The sequence below is a fragment of the Herpailurus yagouaroundi genome, unplaced genomic scaffold, assembly GCF_014898765.1.
Source record: "Herpailurus yagouaroundi ecotype Mexico unplaced genomic scaffold, PumYag 295, whole genome shotgun sequence".
Lineage (NCBI taxonomy): Eukaryota > Metazoa > Chordata > Mammalia > Carnivora > Felidae > Herpailurus > Herpailurus yagouaroundi.
Genome location: NW_024412512.1, coordinates 1,040,988 through 1,062,715, shown reverse-complemented (window position 1 = coordinate 1,062,715; position 21,728 = coordinate 1,040,988). Strand labels below are relative to the sequence as shown.

Here is a 21,728-nt window from a genome sequence, read left to right as displayed (position 1 = left end):
GAGCCCTTAGCACCGAATCCCCTGCCCCACCCTCCCCTGCGCCAACCGTGGAGGTGTTCCGGGAAGAGCTGGTAATGGGACCAGGGGCGGCGGTGGGGGGGCTTCCCGGGCACCCTGGGCTCCTGCCGCCCCTCAAGGCAAAGGCACCTTCTGGGGGCCGCCGCCCCTCGTCCGGGGGTCGGGAGGGGGGTGCATGTGCTCCTGAGAGAAAGCTGTTTGCTTTTGAGGGGAATTCTACCATCAGGGAAGTTTTTTAGGAAATCATTGCTTCCACTTAAAAAACCTTCCCACTTCCTGAGAAGAGACCAAAAGCAGGCAGGAGCCCCGTAAGCCCCCCACTGCCCTGCCCCGCCCCACCTTCCAGAACCATCCCCGTGTGCGTCTGGTCCGTGGCACGAAGGCGTGCAGACAGACCACCGCCCTGCGGTACCCCTGAGGCCGCACTCCCATGTCACACGGCGTGCTTCTGTCCTGTGTCCCCAGGTGACAGGGTCTCAGCTTAAATTCCCAGAGCCATCCCCAGGAGGCCCCAGGTAAAAAGCGACAGCAGGGCACTGGCGGGCTGTGTTTCTCTCGCCCCGGGATTGCTGTCCGGGACGTAGCTTAGCCGCGGTGAATAAGGAGCCGGGGAACCAGGCGACCCACAGGAGGGGCTGCGGTGGCCCCCGTCTGGCTGGACATAACCCCCACCCTGTCTCCTCAAGCGGAAGGGAGTCTGCAGGTTGAAGACAGACCTCGAACGAGGAAGTATCTAAGCCACGTCGGAGGAGGAGCAGAAGGTGGCCCACAGGGGATTCTTGTCCCTTGACCTGTCCCCAGAGGGGCCTGAGAGCAGCCAGGTTTGCAGCGCGACCCCCCGGGCAGGTGTGCAGGCCGCTTGGGCGTTACTGGGCGTAGGCGGGGAGCGGGTTCCGCGCCGGCGTGTCCAGCACAGGCCCACCAGGGGCGCACGGCCGGTCTGACAGAGGGTCGGGGTGGGTGTGGCTGCGCCCCGTCTTCTGAGGCGCCACCTTCCCACCGCCCAGGCCCTCCCGCTGGAACCAGGGAGGGTCGGCTGCCCCGGCCACACGGGTTCTGTGCAGGCTTCACAGGGCCGCAGGGGGGACCGGCCCCGGCCCGGAGGGGGGCTGGCACTGGCTTTGGGTTAGGCCGGCAGAGGGCCGAATAACGGAGAGGGGGCCCGCCGTGGCGGCACGCGGCTGGGCAGAAAGGGTGGTGGCTTCACCCACAGCCCAGGGGTCCCGCTCTGGCCCCTCCCCCTACCCGCCGCCAGGATGGAAACTCCGATCTAAGTAATCGTTAACCAGGCGGTACAGAGACATGGTCTTCTAATCCAGGGTCTCGCCCGAGGTGACTCGGCCCCCAGGGGACCCTGGTCACGACGGGGGGGGCAGGGATGCCACCCCACAGTGCCCCGGGGAGACCCGGTCGGCCCGCTGTTGGTGCCGCACTGCTTGGGGGTGACCGCAAAGCCGAATCCACCAAGGCGGCGGTCGATGGTGCCAGAGCCCCCGGGGCCACCCTGGGGAGGGAAGCGGACGCGCTTCTCTCCGTTGTCGCCCCATGACCTCGTCGGAGCACAGGCACCTCGAGCCACCGGCCGGGGGTCATCGCGGGACCTCCCTCCTTCCAGTCATCCCAGCACCGTCTACTCTCTGTGCCTCTCAGTGGCTGCTCCAGGGCCCCGTGAGCGGGGGTTACAAGCCGCGCCGGCCTCGGTGCGAGCGAACAGGGACGCTTCAGCCGTTTAGGGCCCCGGATAGAGGCCTGCCCGTGCCCCCCCCTTTCTCAGATAACATCCGCGTGCCTTACGCCCACTCATCGACAGCGCACAGCCCTGTGTCTTCAGTTCACAAGGCTGTGCAGGCACCTCCTCTGGTTCCAGAACATTCCATCACCCCATAGGAAACCCGGTCCCCGTCAGCCGTCACCCCCACTCCTCCCCCGGCCCCCACGAGCCCCCTTCCTGTCCCTGGATGGGCCTGTTCTGGATGTTTCACACCCGCGAACTCACACTCCGTGTGGCCTCTCGTGTCTGGTTCCCTCCCTGAGCGTCGTGTGTTTGGGGTCCGTCCGCGGGGCGGCGGGGGTGGGCGCCTCGCTCCTGCTCACAGCCGAGGGACGTGTGCATGTGCGGCGGACCCAGCTGGTTCACGTGGTCACCTGTTGATGGACGTTTGGGTTGTTTCCACTTTTTGGTGAACGTTATGAATTGCGCTGCCGTGAACACGCGTGTATGTTTCGTGTGCACGTGTGTTGTCGCCTCTCTTGCCTGTGGATCTGAGAGGCATCGCTAGGCCCCGGGGTAGCCCCGTGCTGGGCTGTTGTCCCCAGTGGTCGCTGCCTTTTACGTGCACACTGGCCAGGCCCGAGGGTTCCGGTCTGCCTGTCCTCGCTGGCGCTGGTGACGGACTTTGTGGTGACGGCTGTTGTCGTGGGAGCGCTGGTTTTTCCGTCCCTCTGACCCCGCCGTCTCCGGTCAGCTCTTCCGACCCTGATGCTCACCTTCTGTGTTTTGCGCGGTTCCTGCGCCTTGAGCGCAGCTCAGCTGGGCCCAGAGGAGTGGTGGGGCTTTGCCTGTCCACGCAGAGGGTGGGAGGCCTCGCCAGCCACGCCGCAGACAGGAAGGGCCTGGGCCCACGGGTAGCCAGGCTGGGCTGCCGCGGTGTCGTCCGCAGCGAGTCACTGTGCCCAGGCTCGTTATGAAACTCCGCAGGGCCTGTTAACTGGTGGCTCCTGAGTCTCCCGGGGCCCCTGCGGCAAGTGACCACGGATTCCGTGGCCTGGAGCCACACACCTCTGTCACCTCACAGTTCTGGAGGTCGTGAGTTCAAAGTGGAGTGGGCAGGGCTGGGCTGGAAACTCCTAACTCCGAGGCGTGGGCAGGGCTGCCCCCCGCTGGGGCCCCAGGGAGCCCCCTTTCCCCCCTTCTCTGGCTCCCAGAGGCCCCGCATCCTGGGCCCGCGGCCTCTCCTCATCCTCCCGGCCAGCAGCACGGGGTCTGCCCATCTCTCTGCCTCCCTCTCGTGAGGACCTCGCCAGGACGCTGGGCCCCTGGGGCACCCAGGGTCACCCCCGCCTCAGGGGCCTTGACAGGGTCCTCTCTGCCACGTGAAGTGACAGGTTCCCGGTCACAGAACCGGGGCGGGGACGCTTTTGGAGGCCCTTATCCTTCCCACCGTCTCCTGCCCACTCACCGGGGCAGGGAGCCTGCTTCACACTCTCGCACGTCAGGTGCTGCCTCAGCCCCGGGAGCAGGCCCTGGGGACACACCGAGGACAAGGCCGACGCTGGCCGGGTGGGGCAGCTGTGAGCAGGCGGGAGGGTGGCGGCGGGGTCCCTGCATGTCTGCCGCCACCTCCCATTTGGCCCCCGGTGGCCGCAGAAGGACCAGCTCTTGAGGCTCTGCTTGGGTGCTGGCCGAGAGTCCACACGGCCCAAACCGCTCAGCTGGGGCTCCCAGCTCGGCCACAGCGGGCACAGAGTCGGCCCAGTTCTGGCGAGGCAGGTGCGCAGGCCGCACGTGGCCCCAGAAATGCAGTCGCCGGCTCCGGGGGCACCTTGTCAGGGCCCAGGGTCCCGGGAGGCCCCTTCTTCCCACGTCCCGGCAACGGAGGGCCACAGGCCGTGGTGGAGCCATGACAGCTCTAAGTGTTTGCTGGGAGCCCAGGTGCCCCCACTGCCAGCCCGCCGTCTGGGTCACCCTCCCTGCATCCCGGGCCGCCGTGTGCACTCATCTCCAAGAGTCTGGGGACCCCTGCGCCCGGACAGGTAGCGCCTGTGGTGCACGTTCTCTGCGGGGGCCGCCGTGGGGGCTGGGGGGTGCGTGGGGTCCCTGCAGAAGGGGGCTTGATGAGGGCAGCAGAGGCCAGAGCCATGTGGGCCGATGGCCAAAGATGTGACGCCCTGGAAGCCGGGAAAGGCGAGGACTCCCAGGAGGGCCGTCTCGGACCTGGAGCCTCTAGAACTTTCTGATACCACGGTTGGGCTGTTAGGAGCCCTGAGTGTGTGGTACTTTCCTAGAGCCACGTGCTGGGTCTTGAGGGGTGGAGTCAGAGGAATGAGCCCCCCCCCCCCCCCCAGTTTAAGTAAAGGAGAAGCTGGCGGGGGTGGGCATTTGCGGTGAAGTCGGAAAAGGTTACTTATTGTAGGCAGCAAATGGAGGAAGGATACGGAGGGCCGCAGGGCGGGGCCTGGAGGGCGGGGCCTGGAGGGCCGCAGGGCGGGGCCGCAGGGCGGGGCCTGGCACTTCCGCCTCTCCCCGCGCTTCCCCTTCTGCGCCTTCTGTCTGCTGAACTCCCGAGACCCCGGCCCCGCCTGCCACGCTGGCACCCGGCCTCCCCCATCGCAGCCCGGCCTTCGCTCCCGGGACGGTGTGGGGTGATGGGCAGTGCCAGGCACAGCATGGTGACTGTGTCCCGCCTGAGCACCTGGCCTCACGTGCTCCATTGCGCGCTCTCCCACTCCCTGACGTGGGGCGTGTCCTGTCCCAGGTAACAGGACACGGAGCACAGAGAGGCTGGAAGAGTAGGGGGAGATAGGGCCCTCACCCCCCTGGGCAGGGCCGCGTCCCCAGAAGCCAGTGGGCGCCCATCCTGGTCCCGGCTTGGACAGACAGGACCCAGACGGGCTCGTCCGGGCCTCTTAGGCAGGCCCCGTGGGGCAGCGTGTCCCCCCAGAATTCCCGTCCGTCCGTTGGGAGCGCGGTTTCTGCGCATGTCCTCAGGGTGGTGAGGTCTGCTCCCGGCCCTCTGCTGGCCCTGGCGGTGCTGGCCACCCTTGGTGCCCCCCCTTGACCTCCATCCTCATGCAGCCTTCTCCCGTGTGTCTGCGTGTCCTTCTGCGAGGACAGCCGTCATCGGACCAGGGACACCTGGATAACCCGGGAGGAGCGCGTCCCGAGATGCTCAGTCACCTCCGCCAAGCACCCTTTTCCAGATAAGGTCCGTTTGCAGGTCCCAGGGATGGAGACCTCCCTTCGCCCTTGGCTGCCACTGACCTGCTGCGGTCGCCGTTGGCCGCTGCGCGGCTTTGCACACGACCCCTCCCACTGTACAGCGGGGGCTCCGCCAGCTCTGGCTCGTCGGGGGCTTTGCCTCAACGCCTTCTGCCGAGGTGGCGGACCATTGTGTCCACCGGCGCCCTCTCCGTGAAACTGAAAACCACGAGTCTCGGGGGCCTCCCGATCCAGCCCCATGTGCTTCCGAAAGAGGGTTTCCAGAAACAGGTGACCCTTCTCCCCTTTCTGTGTTCCAGATCTCGGGGGAGGCCGGGGACGCCGCGAATCTCCGGTCCCCCGTCCCCGCGGCTGACCGCAGCGCCCTGCCCAGGGCCACTCTGCAGAGGCCTCGCCGGGGAGCACGGGCCGGGCACGGGGCCACCATGTCCAACCCCTTCCTGAAGCAAGTTTTCAACAAGGACAAGACTTTCCGGCCCAAGCGCAAGTTCGAGCCGGGCACCCAGCGGTTCGAGCTGCACAAGAAGGCGCAGGCGTCGCTGAACGCGGGGCTCGACCTGAAGCTGGCCGTGCAGCTGCCCCCCGGCGAGGAGCTCAGCGACTGGGTGGCCGTGCACGTGGTGGACTTCTTCAACCGCGTCAACCTCATCTACGGCACCATCGGCGACGAGTGCACGGAGCAGTCCTGCCCGGTCATGTCCGGCGGCCCCAAGTACGAGTACCGCTGGCAAGACGAGCACCAGTTCCGCAAGCCCACGGCGCTGTCGGCCCCCCGCTACATGGACCTGCTCATGGACTGGATCGAGGTGCAGATCAACAACGAGGAGCTCTTTCCCACCCACGTTGGTGAGTCGGGGCGGCCGGGCCGGGCGGGGAGGACTCGCGTTCGTACGGTCAGCCCGTCTCGAGCGGGCAGTTCAGGGCGTTTAGCAATAGGTTCGCAGATTTATGCAAGTGCCACAACTGGTTCTGGAACATTCCACCACCCTGAAAGAAGCCCCCTCCCCCAGCACCCCCCTCCCCCAGCACCCATGAGCCCCCTTCCTGTCCGTGGATGAGCCTGTTCTGGACGTTTCACACGCGTGGCCTCTCGTGTCTGGTTCCCACCCTGAGCGTCGTGCGTTCAGGGTCCGTCCGCGGGGCAGCGGGGGTGGGCGCCTCGCTCCTGCTCGCGGCCGAGGGATGTGCACGTGCGCGGGGAACACGGTCGTCTGTGGACATGCGCGTGCGCGGTGGGTACATTGTTCTTTAAGTTAAGGACCCTGAGATGGGAGATGACTCTGGATCGTCCTGCTGTGGCCTGAGTGTCATCACAAGGGCCCTTGTGAGAAGGAAGCAGTGAGATCCGACTTGAGAGAGAAGGTGGCACGGCAGCCGGGAAGTGGGGAGGGGTCGTGGGCTTCCAGAGGCAGCAAGGACACAGACTGACCCCGGAGCCTCCGGAGGGAACAGTGCCTCCAGCACCTTGACCAACAGCAGGCCAGCGACAGACTCGGAACTTGTGGCTTTCGGCATTTAAGCCACCAGGCCAGTGATAGTTTGTTACGGTGATACCCGGAGACTCCCTGGGACACGGCTTCAACTGTCCCCACCAGTGTTGACACGGCATCCCCGAGCAGCAGCAGGGCAGACAGGTCTCAGGCCCGGCCCCCGGGGCCCCCTCCGCATGTGCACTCCGTCCGTCACTGTGGCCGCCAGCCCTGCTGGGACCCCAACAGGTCCCACCCACTCCTGGGGGGGGGGGGCGGCACCCTAGAGCTTGAGGCCCCAAGCCTGCCCCTCGCCACGGAAGGTGACTCCTAAGCTTACCGAACAGGACACCGACGAGAGGCAGAGAAAAGTAACTTGGCAGGTGCCTCGCAGCCGTCCAGTGGGACCCTGAGGCCTCACGCAGGCCCTTGTGTTTCAGGCTCTCGGGGCCCCAGGCCCGTCCCACACTGTCACATCGGGTCGGGGAGTCCAGCCTGGCCAGCGTCACCCTGAGGCTTGCAGGGCCCTGGCCAGGCAGGCAGAGGAAATGCTTCACGCAGAGTGGGGTCCCGTGTGCTGGGCCCCCCCTGGGGCTGGGTTTGTGGCTTCGCAAGGGAAGGACGGGGTCCACGCTTCATCCCGGCTCCCGTGTGGGTTCTGTTCACGCTTGTGCATCCGCTTGGGTCTCGAGTCACCAGCCTGTGCTCTTAACGTCGGACCAGGGGTTGTGCACTTTTCCTCGTGGGGACCAGTTGGTAAATCTCTCCGGCTTGGCCGGCCACACGGCATGTGTCTTGACGACTCACATCTGCGTCATAGACCGAAAGCTGCTGTAGGCGGTTCATAAACAAACGGGTGCATCTGTGTCCCAGTGTCACTTTCTTTGTAAGAGCAGACGGGGCCGGGTTCGCACCCCGCGGGAGAGTCCTCAGGAGAGTGTGCGGCTTAGTCCTGGGAGATTCTGTGTCAGGCCCATCCAGACCAGCCTGCTTTAAACTGCCCCCCTTCATCCAGGAGTGCCCTTGGCGGCTCCTGTCCTAGGACAGAGGCGCAGCGGGGGCCGGGGCGGCCTCACACCCAGGCCCCGTGTGGGTTCGGTGCCGAGCCGGGCTCCCCGGGGCTCCGTTTGTCCGCTTGCTGTGGGCCTGATGTTCCTTCTGAGCTTAAAGCCCCTTTCCACTATGAGGGGCCCCAGCGCGTGGGGACTGCCAGCCCTCGAGGTGACCGTCCCACCGCGTGGCTTCCAGGGGCTTTCAAGGAAAGCATCTGCTCCGCAGGGACCCACAGACCATTCGGTTTCACGTCCAGAGTCGAGGGACGGGGAACGTGCACAGGCCTCAGTGAGCCTGAGCAAAGCCTCCGCAGAGTCGGCCGGGAACGGCCCGTTCACCACGCTCGGACGCTTGCCCATGACCGAGGCCCATCGTTCCCCTGCCCCGAGAGGCCACCTGGGCCCAGATACAGGGGAGGGAGCAGGGCGGCACCCGGGACGCGCAGGGTCAGGCTGCACCGGTCACGGTCCGGTCCGCTCGTAGAGAGCCTTCTCCCTCCCACTTGCCTCCGGGTAGAGGACAGACAGCCCCGTGGGCCCTGCCGCGTGGGGCGCCGGCTGGCCGTCCCGCTCTTGCTGCAGCGCCGTCCTGAGAGCTTTCCCGCACCCGCATCCCGCACGCGCCGGTGTGTCCACCTGGGGGATGTGCGCCCGGCACACGGGGGCTTCCCGCAGGGCGCGGCGTCTCTGTGCGTCCTCTCCCTGGGCTGCTAGCCCCTCACGTCGGGGACGGGGGCCCCTCACTCTTTCCGGTCCCGGGCACGCACCTGCCCGTGCTGGCTGCACCCCGTCCGTGCCGCGGGACGGAGGGACGTGAACGGATGGGGGTGGAAGGGGCACCCGGGGGTGCCTGACGCGACCCACCGCGGCCCAAGGAAGCGTCGGTGACGGCAAGCGAGAGGACGTGGTAAAGACGAACCGGGGGTGGGGGCAGGAGGACCGGGAGCCCATCAGGGAGTCTGCTAAGGACAAGAAGCCTCACTGGAAACCCGCGTGGCGCCCACGGGCCGGAACCCAAGTGGGGTCGGGAAGGGGGTAGGTGGGCCCCCCGCCCCCCTGAGCCTCTCGCCCCTCCCACAGGCACGCCGTTCCCCAAGAACTTCCTGCAAGTGGTGAGGAAGATCCTGTCGCGACTGTTCCGCGTGTTCGTGCACGTCTACATCCACCACTTCGACCGCATCGCGCAGATGGGCTCCGAGGCGCACGTCAACACCTGCTACAAGCACTTCTACTACTTCGTCAAGGAGTTCGGCCTCATCGACACCAAGGAGCTCGAGCCGCTGGTGAGCGGGACGGGACTGGTGGGCGGGGGGACCCTGGAGTCCCGGGCTGGTCCACAGGGCCCAGACTCCCGGCTTGGCGGCGGCCCCCGCGGCTCCACGGCCCGAAGTCAGCGGAGGGGAGCGGAGGGGGGTTCTTTGGGCTTGGGCCCAAATTTGTGACACAGTGACACTCAAGTGGGCCGTTCAGGTTCCTGGCAGGCACACGGAACACCCCCCCCCCTCCGGGCTTACTTTTGGTTCTGGCTGCTCCATGCCCCCCCGCTGGTGGGCATGGCAGGGATGTGGCTGCCATGCCCTCGGGGACCCTGCAAACACCAGCGGCCCGGTGGCCGGGCCCAGACAACTCAGTCTCCCCCACCCTTGTCCTCACTGCCTGGCTGGAGACCAAGCAATGATTTCTTTCTTTTTTTTTTTTTTTTTTTTAATGTTTATTCGTTTTGAGTTCGAGGCAGAGCTGGAGCGGGGGAGGAGCAGAGAGAGAGGGAGACACAGAATCCAAAACAGGCTCCAGGCTCCGAGCCGTCAGCACAGAGCCCTGGGGGGCTCGAACCCACAGACCGTGAGATCGTGACCTGAGCTGAAGTCAGACGCTTAAAGGAGGCTCAATTTGTTTGTTTGCGTGTTCATTTTAATGTTTACGTATTTATTTTGAGAGAGAGAGGAAGTGGGGGAGGGGCAGAGAGAGGATCCCAAGTAGGCTCTGCCCGGTCAGCGCAGAGCCCAGTGTGGGGTTCGATTTCACGACCACGAGACGCTCACGACCTGAGCTGAAATCAAGAGTCGGATGCTCAACCGAGTGAGCTACCCAGGTGCCCCGATTTTTTTTTTTTTTTTTTTAGCTTCGTGCCTCGATACCCTCATCATTGCTCCCGTATCGATGCTTCCAGTTCTTTCTGGGGCCAGCGAGACTTCCCCAGGCTGTGTGTAAAGGACGTGGGCTGGTGCTGATCTGCCCGCTGCTCCTGCACACCGAGGCTCCCGGGGTCTTGCCGTCGTGCAGAACGTGGCAAGATGTCTTCGTGCCTTAGCGTTTACGCGTTGCCGCAGCCGCTCTCCCTCGACAACGCTGCCTTTTTGGCCCTTCACAGAATGGCTTGGGCCCCCCCCCCCCGCCCCCACCACCCGGTTATCTGTTCCGTTGTTCGTAAGGTTTGGCGAGAAATGAAGCCTGCGGGTCCCTTGAGACCGGATCTGCTTTTCTGGGGTGTGGTTTCTGTCCTTCTCGTCTCGATACCTGACGTCCCGCTCGTTCTTAACAGAAAGAAATGACCGCACGGATGTGCCACTGAGCGCCGCTCGGCCCTGCGGCCACCGAGGCAGTGCCCAGGGGACACTCTAGCCTGAGGGCCACGTCTCCGGAACATGGGCCCATGCTTTCTAGAAAGCCCAGCAAGTGATCGGAGCTCCATGCTGTCACGGCTACGCTGAGCGCCGGGGTCGAGTCCTCCCCGATCCCAGATGCAGCAGCCGTGGGTCTGGCCTGTCTCCTCGGCCGGCATTGAACTTGGACTCCGTGGTTGTATGTGTTGGGCACCTGGGAAAACCCACTGTGTTTGTAAAGCACTTGCGTTTGCCCAGTGGGCCCGCACGGACCTGTGCCCTGCGGGCAGCCGGCGCCTGGGAGCCCCGTGTCTGCTTCACGACAGGTACGACAGGGACCCCACAGCCTGCCTCCCGGCCCCCCCGGGCCCCTTCGTGGATCATGAAAGATATGATTTTTCTTTTCCTACACGTGAGCCTGCCTTCCCCTTTAGAAAAATATCCCCTCTCCCGTGTGGACAACACAGGATGAGTCCCCTGGAACCGCTCTCCTGGGCGGGATCTTTGAGTCTTGCCAAATGTCCTCCTGCAGAGCCTGCCAGCTTCACATCAAAACCCTCCGTTTGCGTGGCCCTGTGTGGCTGTGGGATCTGAATCCCACCACCGTCTCCCACGGTGCCCTGGGAGGGGTGGCCAGGGCCCCGTCGGGGGCTGCACCGAAGTGACCACGGGAAGCCCCGTTCTGCCCCGAGTTCGTGCCTCTGCCTGCCCACACATCCTCCGTGGCCTCTCGCCGTGGCTGCCCTTCCAGTGTGGACCGTGCCGACTCAGTACCTCTGGGTGTCTGGGATGCTCGCAGACGTGAGGGGCACCGTCACCCAACACCGAACAAGTGCAATTAACATGAGCTCGGGCCTCGGTCCTTCCGGAAGCCTCCGGGGCCCAGCTCAGGGGGGGGGGGCCTGGCAAGGCAGCCTCCCAGGACGAGGAAACTGTCCAGTCGAATGTCGCCCCTTCACATGCAAGACCACAGCCAAACCGCAGAACCACTGTGCGCCCCAGGGTTCCCAGCTGCTCCCGCCGTGCGGCCAGGCCGGGGACGGTGGCAGGGACCCTCTGCATCCTCCCCGCCCACGGGTGTTCCCACCCGAGCATCAGAATAAATTGTGCCATTTTTGTACCCGCGGCTGCTGGTGGTCATTTCCATTTTCCTGGGGTGGGGGGGGGAGGGCCGGTGTTGGGACACGTCACGGCCATTGTCCCCAGGGTGCCCTCATCCCCAAGGGGCGAGGGATCCTCGATGTCACGATGGCCGGTGGCCCACCAGAGTGCCCCAGATAGGTGAATAGACGCACAGGCTATGGGTGAAGTTAGGGTTTCGTGGGGTGGTGAGGATGGAAGTCCCCGGAAAGCAGGCTGAGAACCGTGGGGAAGGCACGTGCTCTGTCCCCCGTCTCTGTTTCGTCAGTTGCCGCCAGTGCTTAGGCACAATTTTAACTCTGCCTTTCTGCTGTGCGGGAGAAGGAGCCAGAAAATGTTGAACCCACTGCAGCGTGATAGGGCAGAACCAGCCAGGAGTTTTCTGGGCAGCCAGCTCTGAGCAGACACCTGAGTCATTCACCCCAACTGCTCTTTCTTCTGTGCAAGATGGGGTCCCTCTCCAATGCACGTGCCCCGGTTCCGGGGCCCCCAGGCGTGGGTCTCTGGCAAGTGGGAGCAGACGAAGGGGCGGTGGGTAGGGCTGCGCAGGAACCAGGGCAGGGCTGGCTTCTCGCCCCTAGAGGGCGTGCTGTCTCCGTGGGAATTGAGCGGCTTCTCGGGAATCACGTTATCTGGAAACACCTTCTAAAGGAGCCATGGTCTCCTTCCCCGTTGACTTTGGAAATGCACCACAATTTCCAGAAACAGCTAAAAATTTGTCATTTGTAATCACCCCCAAAGATGTCCCCTTCCTGGTCCTGGGACCTGTCACCTCATGGCACAGAGGGGACCTTGTCAAGGTCCCTGAGGTAGGATGACCCTGGGGTTCTGGGGGAACTGGCCCTGCCCACACCTGGGTGTAAGGACTTCTGAGCCCAGAACCGTCAGAGAACCATCGTGTGTGGCCTTAAGACCCCCCCTGCCTCGGGCTGCTGGGAATGCAGGGATCTGAGGCCAAACGGGGTGGGTGGTTCACGTCAAAACCCCAGAAGCTGTCCAGCCGGGAGAGGTAATGGGGGGGCCAGGCGTTGGCATGGAAATCTGGTCAGACGGGGAGGACGAGGGAGGGCACGGCGGGGCTGCTCGCACAAGACCGCTGGCCGAGCCCCCTCCTGGCCAGCGGGGACTCCCAGGAGTGGCGGGAATCTACATCATTCCCGTGGAAACGACGCAGGAGGCAGCCTCTGGTGTTCGTGAAGGAACGTTCTGGTAATTCGGGAACAGCTGGGCGAGGCCACCTCAGAAGATCAGGAGCCCCTGTCACTGGAAGTCGCCCCGGGGCGGGCTCTACCCCTCAGAACCCCCTCCTTAGTTGCACCAGCCCTCGCCAGAGGGCTCCCAGGCCCTGTTGCTTTGCAGCAATTCCTGAGGTGGAAGCAAAGTCAAGGTGGGAATGACTTGGATCCTTTCTTTGTCCTAAAAACCAACCGTGAAGTACTGGACCGAGATGCTGGTTCTGGTCTTGACCACCAAGTGGAGAGGCAGGTGGGGGCCACGGAGCGGGGGCAGGCCCAGGGTGATGCAGGCGGACAGGCGGTGTGGACGAGCCCAGGCACGCACGGTGCAGGTGCCCCATCAGTTAACCGATGCCTCCTGGTTGTTGCTGTGACTTTGGCGACAATAAATTCTCTAGTCAGATCTTTATAAATATCCCCGATTGTGGATACAGGTAAAATGCCAGGGTTGGTGTCTGTGTGTGTCAGAGGGCATTACCCTGGGGGACATTTTGATGAGTTGGGGAGTACCCTGCAGAAAGGGGGCACTAATTTACATCCCCATCTACACAGGTTCAGGGATCCCACTTCCTTACATCCTCCCAAAACTGGGTGCTGGGCCATGTGTCATTACCTATTTGATAGGAAAACACTCTCACCGCACGTTGACCATTTATATTGCCAATTTATATCCTTTGTCCTTTTTTCCATTGGAAAGTGGTCTTTTCTTATTGGTTTCTAAAAACTCTTTACATGTTGGGTGTGGAGACCCTTTAATAATACTTGCTGATAAAAGCTTTTTTGCATATAATTTGTCATATACGTTACACAAATTTCTCCTGGTTTCTTGTTTAACTTTGTTTATGATCATTTCAACATATTTTTTTTTCTTCTCTTTACCAGCTTTCACATTTTTGGTGATTCTTTTCCTCGACGTTTTCTGCCCTTAGTGACAAGCTTACAAACGTGGGCTGGGGAGGCCTTTATGTAAATATTCACCTCTGTTTTCTTCTGGTTCTTCATGGTTTTCCTCTTTTTTTTATTTTGTAGATGTTTATTTATTTATTATTTGTTCGGGGGGGGGGGGGCGGGCGGGCAGAGAGAGACAGAGAGAGAATCCCAAGCAGGCTCCAAGCTGCTGGCACAGAGCCTGACCAGGGCTTGATCTCACAAACTGAACCGTGAAATCATGACCTAAGCCAAAATCAAAAGTCAGATGCTTAACTGACTGAGCCACCCTGGCTCCCTGTTTTGGGTGTTTTTTTTAATGTTTATTTATTTTGAGAGAGGGACAGCATGGAGGGGGAGAGAGAGAGGGAGAGAGAGAATCTCAAGCAGGCTCCGAGCTATAAGTGTAGAGCCTGAAGCAGGGCTCAAACTCAGGAACTGTGAGATCACGGCCTGAGCCAAAACCAAGAGTCAGATGCTTAACCAACTGAGCCACCCAGGTGCCCCTCTTCTTTTCTCAAATATTAAACGTTAGATAAACTTGAGAGTGTCATTTCCACGTATGGTGTGAGGTAAGGCTCTAGGGACATTTTTATTTTTTTTAATGTTTACTTTTGAGAGACAGAACGTGAGCAGGGAAGGGACAGAGAAAGAGGGAGACAGAATCCAAAGCAGGCTCCAGGCTGTCAGCACAGAGCCCGGCGCGGGGCCCGAACTCACGAACCATGAGATCACAACCTGAGCCGAAGTGGGACGCTTAATCCACTGAGCCACCCGGGCATTCCGGAATTTTTATTTTTTAAATAACAAGGAACCCCTACTGCAGCACAGCGTGGCCCTTCCGCACAGATCAGGAGTGCTATGTATTTACCCGGGCTCTTTCTGGGTCTTCTAGCACGTAGCCGCCTCCAGCTCCCATTTTAATGTACCTTGTACAGTCAGAGTAATGGTTGTATCTGCCAATATAAATTCCTCGTTGTTGTGTTTTAATATTTTCTGGACTATTCTAAGTATAGATTGCCGATGGACTTTAAAATTCCTTTCAGTTCCAGAAAACTTGCTTCTGTGATTCGGGTGAAAATGGTTACTTTGCATAATAATGTGGTTCCAGGTTCATTCTGGAACATAGGTCGATCCCTGCGGTCCCGCATATGTCTCCATTTACCCCGGCCACATGCGTCCCTCTGTCATTTCCAGCACTCAGCACCTCTGCACACTGCATTTTCCTCTCTTTTCTTCATATGATTTTAAAAATTGAGGGGCGCCTGCGTGGCTCAGTCAGTTAAGCATCCGACTCTTGATCTCAGCTCAGGTCATGATCTCACGGTTCGTGAGGGTCAAGCCGCGTGTCGGGCTCCACAATGAGCGTGGTGCCTACTGAAAAAAAATGACACACGTGACATACTCTAAAATTCGCCATTTTGGGGAATGCAAGCTGGTGCAGCCACTCTGGAAAACAGTGTGGAGGTTCCCCAAAAAATTAAAAAGAGAACTACCTACCCTACGACCCAGCACTTGCACTAGGCATCTATCCACGGGATACAGGTGTGCTGTTTCGAAGGGACACATGCACCCCCGTGTTTATAGCAGCACTATCGACAAGAGCCAAAGTATGGAAAGAGCCCGAATGTCCATCGGTGGACGAATGGATAAAGAAAATGTGGCGTATATATATATACAATGGAGTATTACTCGGCAATCAAAAAGAATGAAATCTTGCCATTTGCAACTACAGGGATGGAAAGACAAATCATATGACTTCACTCATATGAGGACTTTAAGAGACAAGACAGATGAACGTAAGGGAAGGGAAGCAAAAATACTATAAAAACCGGGAGGGGGACAAAACGTAAGAGACTCATAAATATGGAGAACAAACTGAGGGTTACTGGAGAGGGTGTGGGAGGGGGATGGGCTACATGGGGGAGGGGCATTAAGGAATCTATTCCTGAAATCATTGCTGTACTATTGCTAACTAATTGGGATGTAAATTTAAAAAAACTAAAAATAAAATTTGAAAAAAACTTAAAAAAAAGAAAAAAGTAAAATTCGCCATTTTAAAGTTCGCGATTCAGTAGTTGTTAGTGCACTCAGAGTCGTGCGACCATTAACATCAAATTCTTGAATATTCCATCACCCTAAAAAAAGAAAAAACTGTCCCTATGAGCTGTGACCCCCGTCCCACTCCACAGCCCCTGGCAACCATGAATCCACTTTCCGTCTCTGTGGATTTTCTTGTTCTGGACATTTCATATCTGCACGTTTCTTTTATTTTTATTTTTTTTTCAACGTTTTTTATTTATTTTTGGGACAGAGAGAGACAGAGCATGAACGGGGGAGGGGCAGAGAGAGAGGGAGACACAGAATCGGAAACAGGCTCCAGGCTCTGAGCCATCAGCCCAGAGCCCGACGCGGGGCTCGAACCCACCGACCGCGAGATCGTGACCTGGCTGAAGTCAGACGCTTAACCGACTGCGCCACCCAGGCGCCCCTATATTCATGTTTTTAAGGCCAGAATCTGTAGATACTATTTCACAGATGATGATATTGGCAAAATTAAGTTCAATATGCTTATACGTACACACATACGTTTGTATACGTACACGCACATAGTTAGCCACTAGTAAAATGAAAACTAATATATATCCTTTCAGATTAACTAGAGAGACAAAGACAGGATAAACATCATCTACAAAAGAACGAAAATTCGGAAAACAGCAAGGATGAATACTTTAAAGCAAGCGCCCAAGACTAGCTCACGACAAAATTAAACACATCAGCCACCGATCAGGATTGGCTACATGGAGCCTGCTGTCCGTTTTTGTAGATAAAGTTTTATCGGCACACGGCTCCACTCATTCATTTGCCTATGACCTAGGGGGCTCCTGCGCTACGGTGGCAAAGCCAAGCGGCTGTACAGGGACCCCTGGCCCCACAGAGCTGAAAATAGCCACGACCAGCTGGTAGGGAAGTTGGCCGTCGCCCGATGCCACAAGACACACAGACTGATTTCTCCCGCGAGCACAGAAGAACCTCCCGTAAGACTCAAACCAAAATCTTCACACTTCGTTCTTTCCAAATGGACACACAGTGATGATGGGGGCACAACTCTGAGTATCCGACAGCCCCGAGCTGCGCACTTGAAACGGGAGAATCTCGGGGCGCCTGCGTGGCCCGGTTGGTTGAGCGTCCGACTTCGGCTCAGGTCATGATCTCGCGGTCCGTGAGTTGGGGCCCCGCGTCGGGCTCTGGGCTGACAGCTCGGGGCCTGGAGCCTGCTTTGGATTCTGTGTCACCCTCTCTCTGCCCCTCCCCCGCTCACGCTCTGTCTGTCTGTCTGTCTCTCTCTCTCTCTCAAAAATAAGTAAATATTAAAAATTTTTTTGTTTTAAATAAAGTTACTTTTAAGTGTTTTCACCCAGAGGCTCACCTGGGGATGCACCTGCTTGAGGTCCCGTGGTTGTCGGCAGAATTCGGCTCCCGGCAGTTACAGGACTGAGGGCTGCAGTCTCTTGCTGGCTGTCAGTCAGAGGCCACCCTCGGCTCCCTGCCCCATGGGCCACTTCAACACGGCCTCATGCTTCATCAGAGCCAGCAAGAGAGAGACTGGGCCAGACGAGGTAGTTGCAGCCGTTCATCCCAAGAGACAGTACTGCTGGAACATTCTAGATGTTTCCTCCTGCACCCACCTGGGGAGAGTCTCTCTAGACCGGGGTCTGCCTTCCCCTCCCCCACTCCCACCCCCAAAGACGTTCAGGGCTGGATCGTTCTCTGGAGGGCCTCCTGGGCAGTGTGGGGTCAAGCAGCATTTCTGGCCCCACCCCCCTCGATGCCAGGAGCCCCCAGTGCGATGACCACAGATGTGCAGACGTGGCCCCCGCCTGGACAAGGTCCCCTGGGGCAGAACCACCGCCAGATACAAAGGCTGTAGGGGACGTTCCTGACCCGGGGTGCCGGTGCCTGCCGCGCCGCCGGGGAGCGCGGAGACCGCAGCCGACGTCACACCCTCCCAGCCATGTCTGTGCGCACACGATCCGACGTTTCTTGCGAGCGAGGCGTTTTCTCGAATGCCTGGTCTCCTGTCGCCAATCGTGTTCAAAAGCGTGGTCCGGTGCTCAGCTCTCGATCTGCAACGTGGCAGCCTCTCACGCGTCCGCTGGCCTCTTCCACGTTCACGCAGATCCTTGCCGGCGGTGACCCGCCGCGGCCAGGAAACGTGCCAGGCGCTGGCCGGCACTTGTGGTCATCTGCTGTGCGTCCCATCCGGGTTAGCAGGGCAGCAGGCGGTCCTTCGCGCCCGCCCAGTGCTGTCAACCCCTCGTCCCCGGTCACCACGCGCCATCACAAACCACCACCGCGCTGGCTTCTGTCGTGGTCAAACATCTCTACTGAGGTGTCACTGACATGCCATACAAGTCACCCAGTCGAGGTCAACAGTTCGGTGGCATTTGGCACATTTGCAAAGTTGTGCAATCATCACCTCTACCTAGCTCCCGAACATTCTCACCTAACAGAAACCTCATCACCACCCGCCGGCACGCCCTCCTCCGGCCCCGGGCCCCCACGAGTCCCCTTCCTGTCCGTGGATGGGTCTGTTCTGCACGTTTCACACACGTGGACGCACACCCCGTGTGGCCTCTCGTGTGTGGTTCCCTCCCTGAGCGTCTTGGGTCCGGGGTCCGTCCTCGGGGCGGCGGGGGTGGGCGCCTCGCTCCTGCTCACAGCCGAGGGACGTGCGCGTGCGCGGTGGAGGCACCTGAGGGGCGTGCGCGTGCACGGTGGACACGTCCCGTGCAATTGTCAGACGTTGGGGCTGTTGTCACCTCTGCTGTCCCCAGCCACAGCAGAGTTTTGTGCAGGTCTGCTGTTTTGAAGCCACTGTTTACACTACACTCTGCTGACCTTCCGATGGCACTGCCGGTCACCACCCAGGGAGGGGGGTGCGTTCCTAGATATTTCTGGAGCCATCTGCCCTTCTTTCCAAAGACAGTGGATGAAAAACAAAACCAGCTGCTGGGCTCTGCCCCTCCCTGCTGTGGGCCTCCCGTCCCTAGATGGGGATGCCGTCCGCCGGAAGGCCACCAGGGACGACAGCCTGGAGACAGCTCTGTCTGTCCCCGGGGAGGGGGGGTGGGGGTGGTGGGGGCTGGTCCCCGCCACCTTGCCGCCCAGCCCCAGGCCTGTCTGAGCTTCCGTCAGATGCCGGGTTGACCTGGATTTCACACTGGTGACACTTGGCACCCTCCAGCACTTTGCTGGAAAGTGGCGATATAGTCAGGTGGCCACCCTGTGTCCCCCACCCCGGGACCTCCACCCGGGACTTACCAGCTTGCTGATTTTCCCTCTCACCGGGCACCGGACCCCCAATCCTGACCTCAGTGGGGGATGGGTACGGGGCTGGCTGGGACCCCACAGCAAGGTCCCTGGTCTGTCACGACACAGGAGATGGCCACGAGCCCGGGGTCCCGGCAGACACCCTGCATCTGCTCGCCCCGCGGCCCTTTCTCCGCCGTCCAGCCCATTTCCTCTCTTTGTGTGAGCAGATCTTCCTGACTGTTCTCTGCTCGGCTCTGGGAACAGCTGTGAGTTCCAGCCACCCGGCCAGGCCAAGGCCAGAACGGGCATTTTGGAGGGAGTCCTGGAGGAGAAGTCCAGAGCAGGGGGACCCCACCGCACCCTCCGTCGAATGAACGTACTCTGTCAGTCCAGTCTCCAGAAGCTTCCAGGGAAGATGTGCTGCTCTGTCACAGCAGCAAGGGGAGGCTGGTGCAGGCTCATCCCTAAGGATCAGCCTGGGAGGAGGGCACGGTGTCCTGGGCCCCTGTAACATACCACCAAAATTTGGTGCCTTAAAACCACACACATTCTGGGGCACCTGGGTGGCTCAGTCGGTTGAGTGTCCGACTTCGGCTCAGGTCACGATCTCACGATCCGTGAGTTCGAGCCCCGTGTCGGGCTCTGTGCTGATGGCTCAGAGCCTGGAGCCTGCTTGGGATTCTGTGTCTCCCTCTCTCTCTCTGCCCCTCCCCAGCTCATGCTCTGTCTCAAAAATAAACTTTAAAAAAAAAGAAAATACTTAATTTTTTTTTCAACGTTTATTTATTTTTGGGACAGAGAGAGACAGAGCATGAACGGGGGAGGGGCAGAGAGAGAGGGAGACACAGAATCGGAAACAGGCTCCAGGCTCGGAGCCATCAGCCCAGAGCCTGACGCGGGGCTCGAACTCACGGACCGCGAGATCACGAGATCCCGCGAGATCGTGAGATCGTGACCTGGCTGAAGTCGGACGCTTAACCGACTGCGCCACCCAGGCGCCCCAGAAATTACTTAATAATAGTGGTGTGCTTTCTTTTTTAAATTTTACTTCATTTTGGACTAGTTCTAGACTAAGCAAAATTTGCAAAACTGAGGGTTTCCAGGTACCCCCACCCAGTTTCCCCTAAAGCTGACATCTTACATGGCCAGGGAATCAGGCTCAAAGCAGGTCGTCCCAGGTAGTGGTGTCCAAGGGGGCTGAGGTGAGGGTGATGCAGGGACAGGAAGGAAGGCCACCAGGGGGGGACTGGGTCCACCCCCCAAAGCCTGACGTGGACCAGGGCTCTGCCCTGCTGTCCTTCTTCCCAAATCTGTGGGTCCTGCCACCTCTCCAGATGCCAGTCCCAGTCTTTGAGAGCAGCCTCGGCAGGGGCCCTGGCCTCAGACATCTCCAATCCCTGAAGGCCACCTCGGGGGGCGCTGCAAGCTGGGGACACAGAGGCCGGTGAGTGGTTTGGGGTAACACTTCAGCGGCTGTCTGCACCCAGGATCAGCCAATGTCACTGCTTACCCCTGACTTGTATTTTCATTGACCTGGACCAGTTGAGAGAAAGGAGGGCCCGTCCAGGGTGGAGGGACACTGTGGCCATGGACACCGGCCCTCAGAGCCCACGGGGACCAGATGTTCACCACCACCCCTTTGTCTTCCGCTGTCGGATACAGGGCTGGAGGGGATACTGCCGGAGACCTAAAGCCCAGGGGAACCAACCTCCCGAACCCTGCAGGTCAGGAAGGGGTCCTTGTAAAGGCAGTTTCCTGGCCCCAGGATTAGAAGGGTGGGCGCAGGGGCCCAAGCCTGGGGACAAATAAGGTTCCCAACTGCGGTGTGGCTTTCTGAGGGCGTGCTTGCCCTAAAGCTCGAGGAGCTTGGGTGATCCTCATGCCGGAGGTGCCTGAGGTCTAGGTGCACACCGTGGCGCCGCATAAATGCGGGGATTCCCTTCAGGGAGCAGCGGACTCTGGATGCTCCGTTCACGTGCCTCTGATATGCGCACCTGAGGAAACTGAGGCACAAGGAGACACCCCCCCACACACACACACACACCCCGGGGCCGGCCCTCCGACCCTCACCTTGGGGTCGCGCCCTCGGGGCAAGCAAAGCGGGAGAGATGTGCGCGGTCCCTTTAAAAGGAGCGCGGCCCTTCTTGCGCGACCCTGAGGAGAACAATCCCATTGGCTGAATTGTGGGGCTCAGCCACGCCCCCCGCGCTCAGTCCTTGGAATCCTATTGGCCCAGCTCCAGGGCCCATCTTCCACACCCAGGGAGCCTGGGCACCGCGCCAGGCTCGGTGACGCAAACGCGTCGCCCGGCAACCGCTCCCGCCTCGGGGCAGAGGGGCCCAGCGCCGGAGCCAGGGCGCAGGCGCGGCCGCAGCGAGTTCCCCTGGGCGAGCGGCCTGGACTCCGGAGTCCACCCCGCCCGCCCCTGTCGGCGCCCTCGCCTCCCCACCCCCGCCACCCCGGGGTCCCGACGTGCGGATGAGCAGGAGGAGGGACCCTGGGGGCGACAAGCCCGGCGGGGGTCACGGCGTGGGAACGGGCTGGGCGCCGCGGGCGTCCGGCTGCAGAGGGCGAGGAGGGTCCAGAGGCGCCGGGTCACAAGTCCCGCAGCGGATCCGCTCGAGCTTTTAGCAGCATTAGCAAATCCAGCCCTGGGGGAGGGCATTCCCGGAGGCTGGAGCCGGGTCCCTGCACCAGCCGCTTTCGGCCACAGGCACTGGCCCGGAGTCCAGACTTCCAGGCCCCTCCTGCCTCCTGGACACATCGCCACTGTCCTCCGCCCTCTCGGCCAGGTTTGCCTCCTGTGGGCCTGGCTGGACCTGCCTCACTGTGCTCATCTGCAAAATGGCAACGCCAGGCGTCAATGCCTGTGTGAGCCTCCCAGGACTACTGTAAGAATTACCAGATTCGGGGGCTTAAAAGGGCAGAAATCTATTCTGTGACACTTGTGGAGGTCGGGAATCCCACACAGGACTCGGGCTAAAAGCCAGGTGAGGGCTGTTTCCTCTCGAAGGCCCAGGAAGACACGT

General features: G+C 60.6%; 1 protein-coding gene and 1 long non-coding RNA gene across 6 annotated transcripts in view; one reads left to right on the top strand and one right to left on the bottom strand.

Annotated features, from left to right (window-relative positions):
- MOB3A (MOB kinase activator 3A) overlaps nt 1-15,794 on the top strand; it is a 19,994-nt gene extending 4,200 nt beyond the window's left edge. The window contains exons 1-5 of one of the 5 annotated variants that reach the window (XR_005786519.1): nt 4,817-4,943; nt 5,257-5,803; nt 8,559-8,761; nt 9,601-10,243; nt 15,782-15,794. Coding sequence is in view for 4 of the 5 variants with exons in the window: in XM_040461646.1 (XP_040317580.1) it covers nt 5,383-5,803; nt 8,559-8,761; nt 9,601-9,789 (813 nt within the window). In the remaining variant the exon portion in view is untranslated. Of the gene's footprint in view, nt 1-6; nt 72-4,809; nt 4,944-5,256; nt 5,804-8,558; nt 8,762-9,600; nt 11,207-15,781 lie in introns of those variants that run through there. The other 4 variants (XM_040461647.1, XM_040461648.1, XM_040461645.1 and 1 more) reach the window with 4 other exon arrangements.
- LOC121021356 (uncharacterized) lies at nt 14,179-17,110 on the bottom strand. Its single transcript, XR_005786523.1, has 2 exons — nt 16,814-17,110; nt 14,179-14,760 (listed from the first exon to the last, which is right to left on the bottom strand). It is a non-coding gene; the product is annotated as an uncharacterized LOC121021356 (long non-coding RNA).
- Between the last annotated feature and the right edge of the window lie 4,618 nt (nt 17,111-21,728).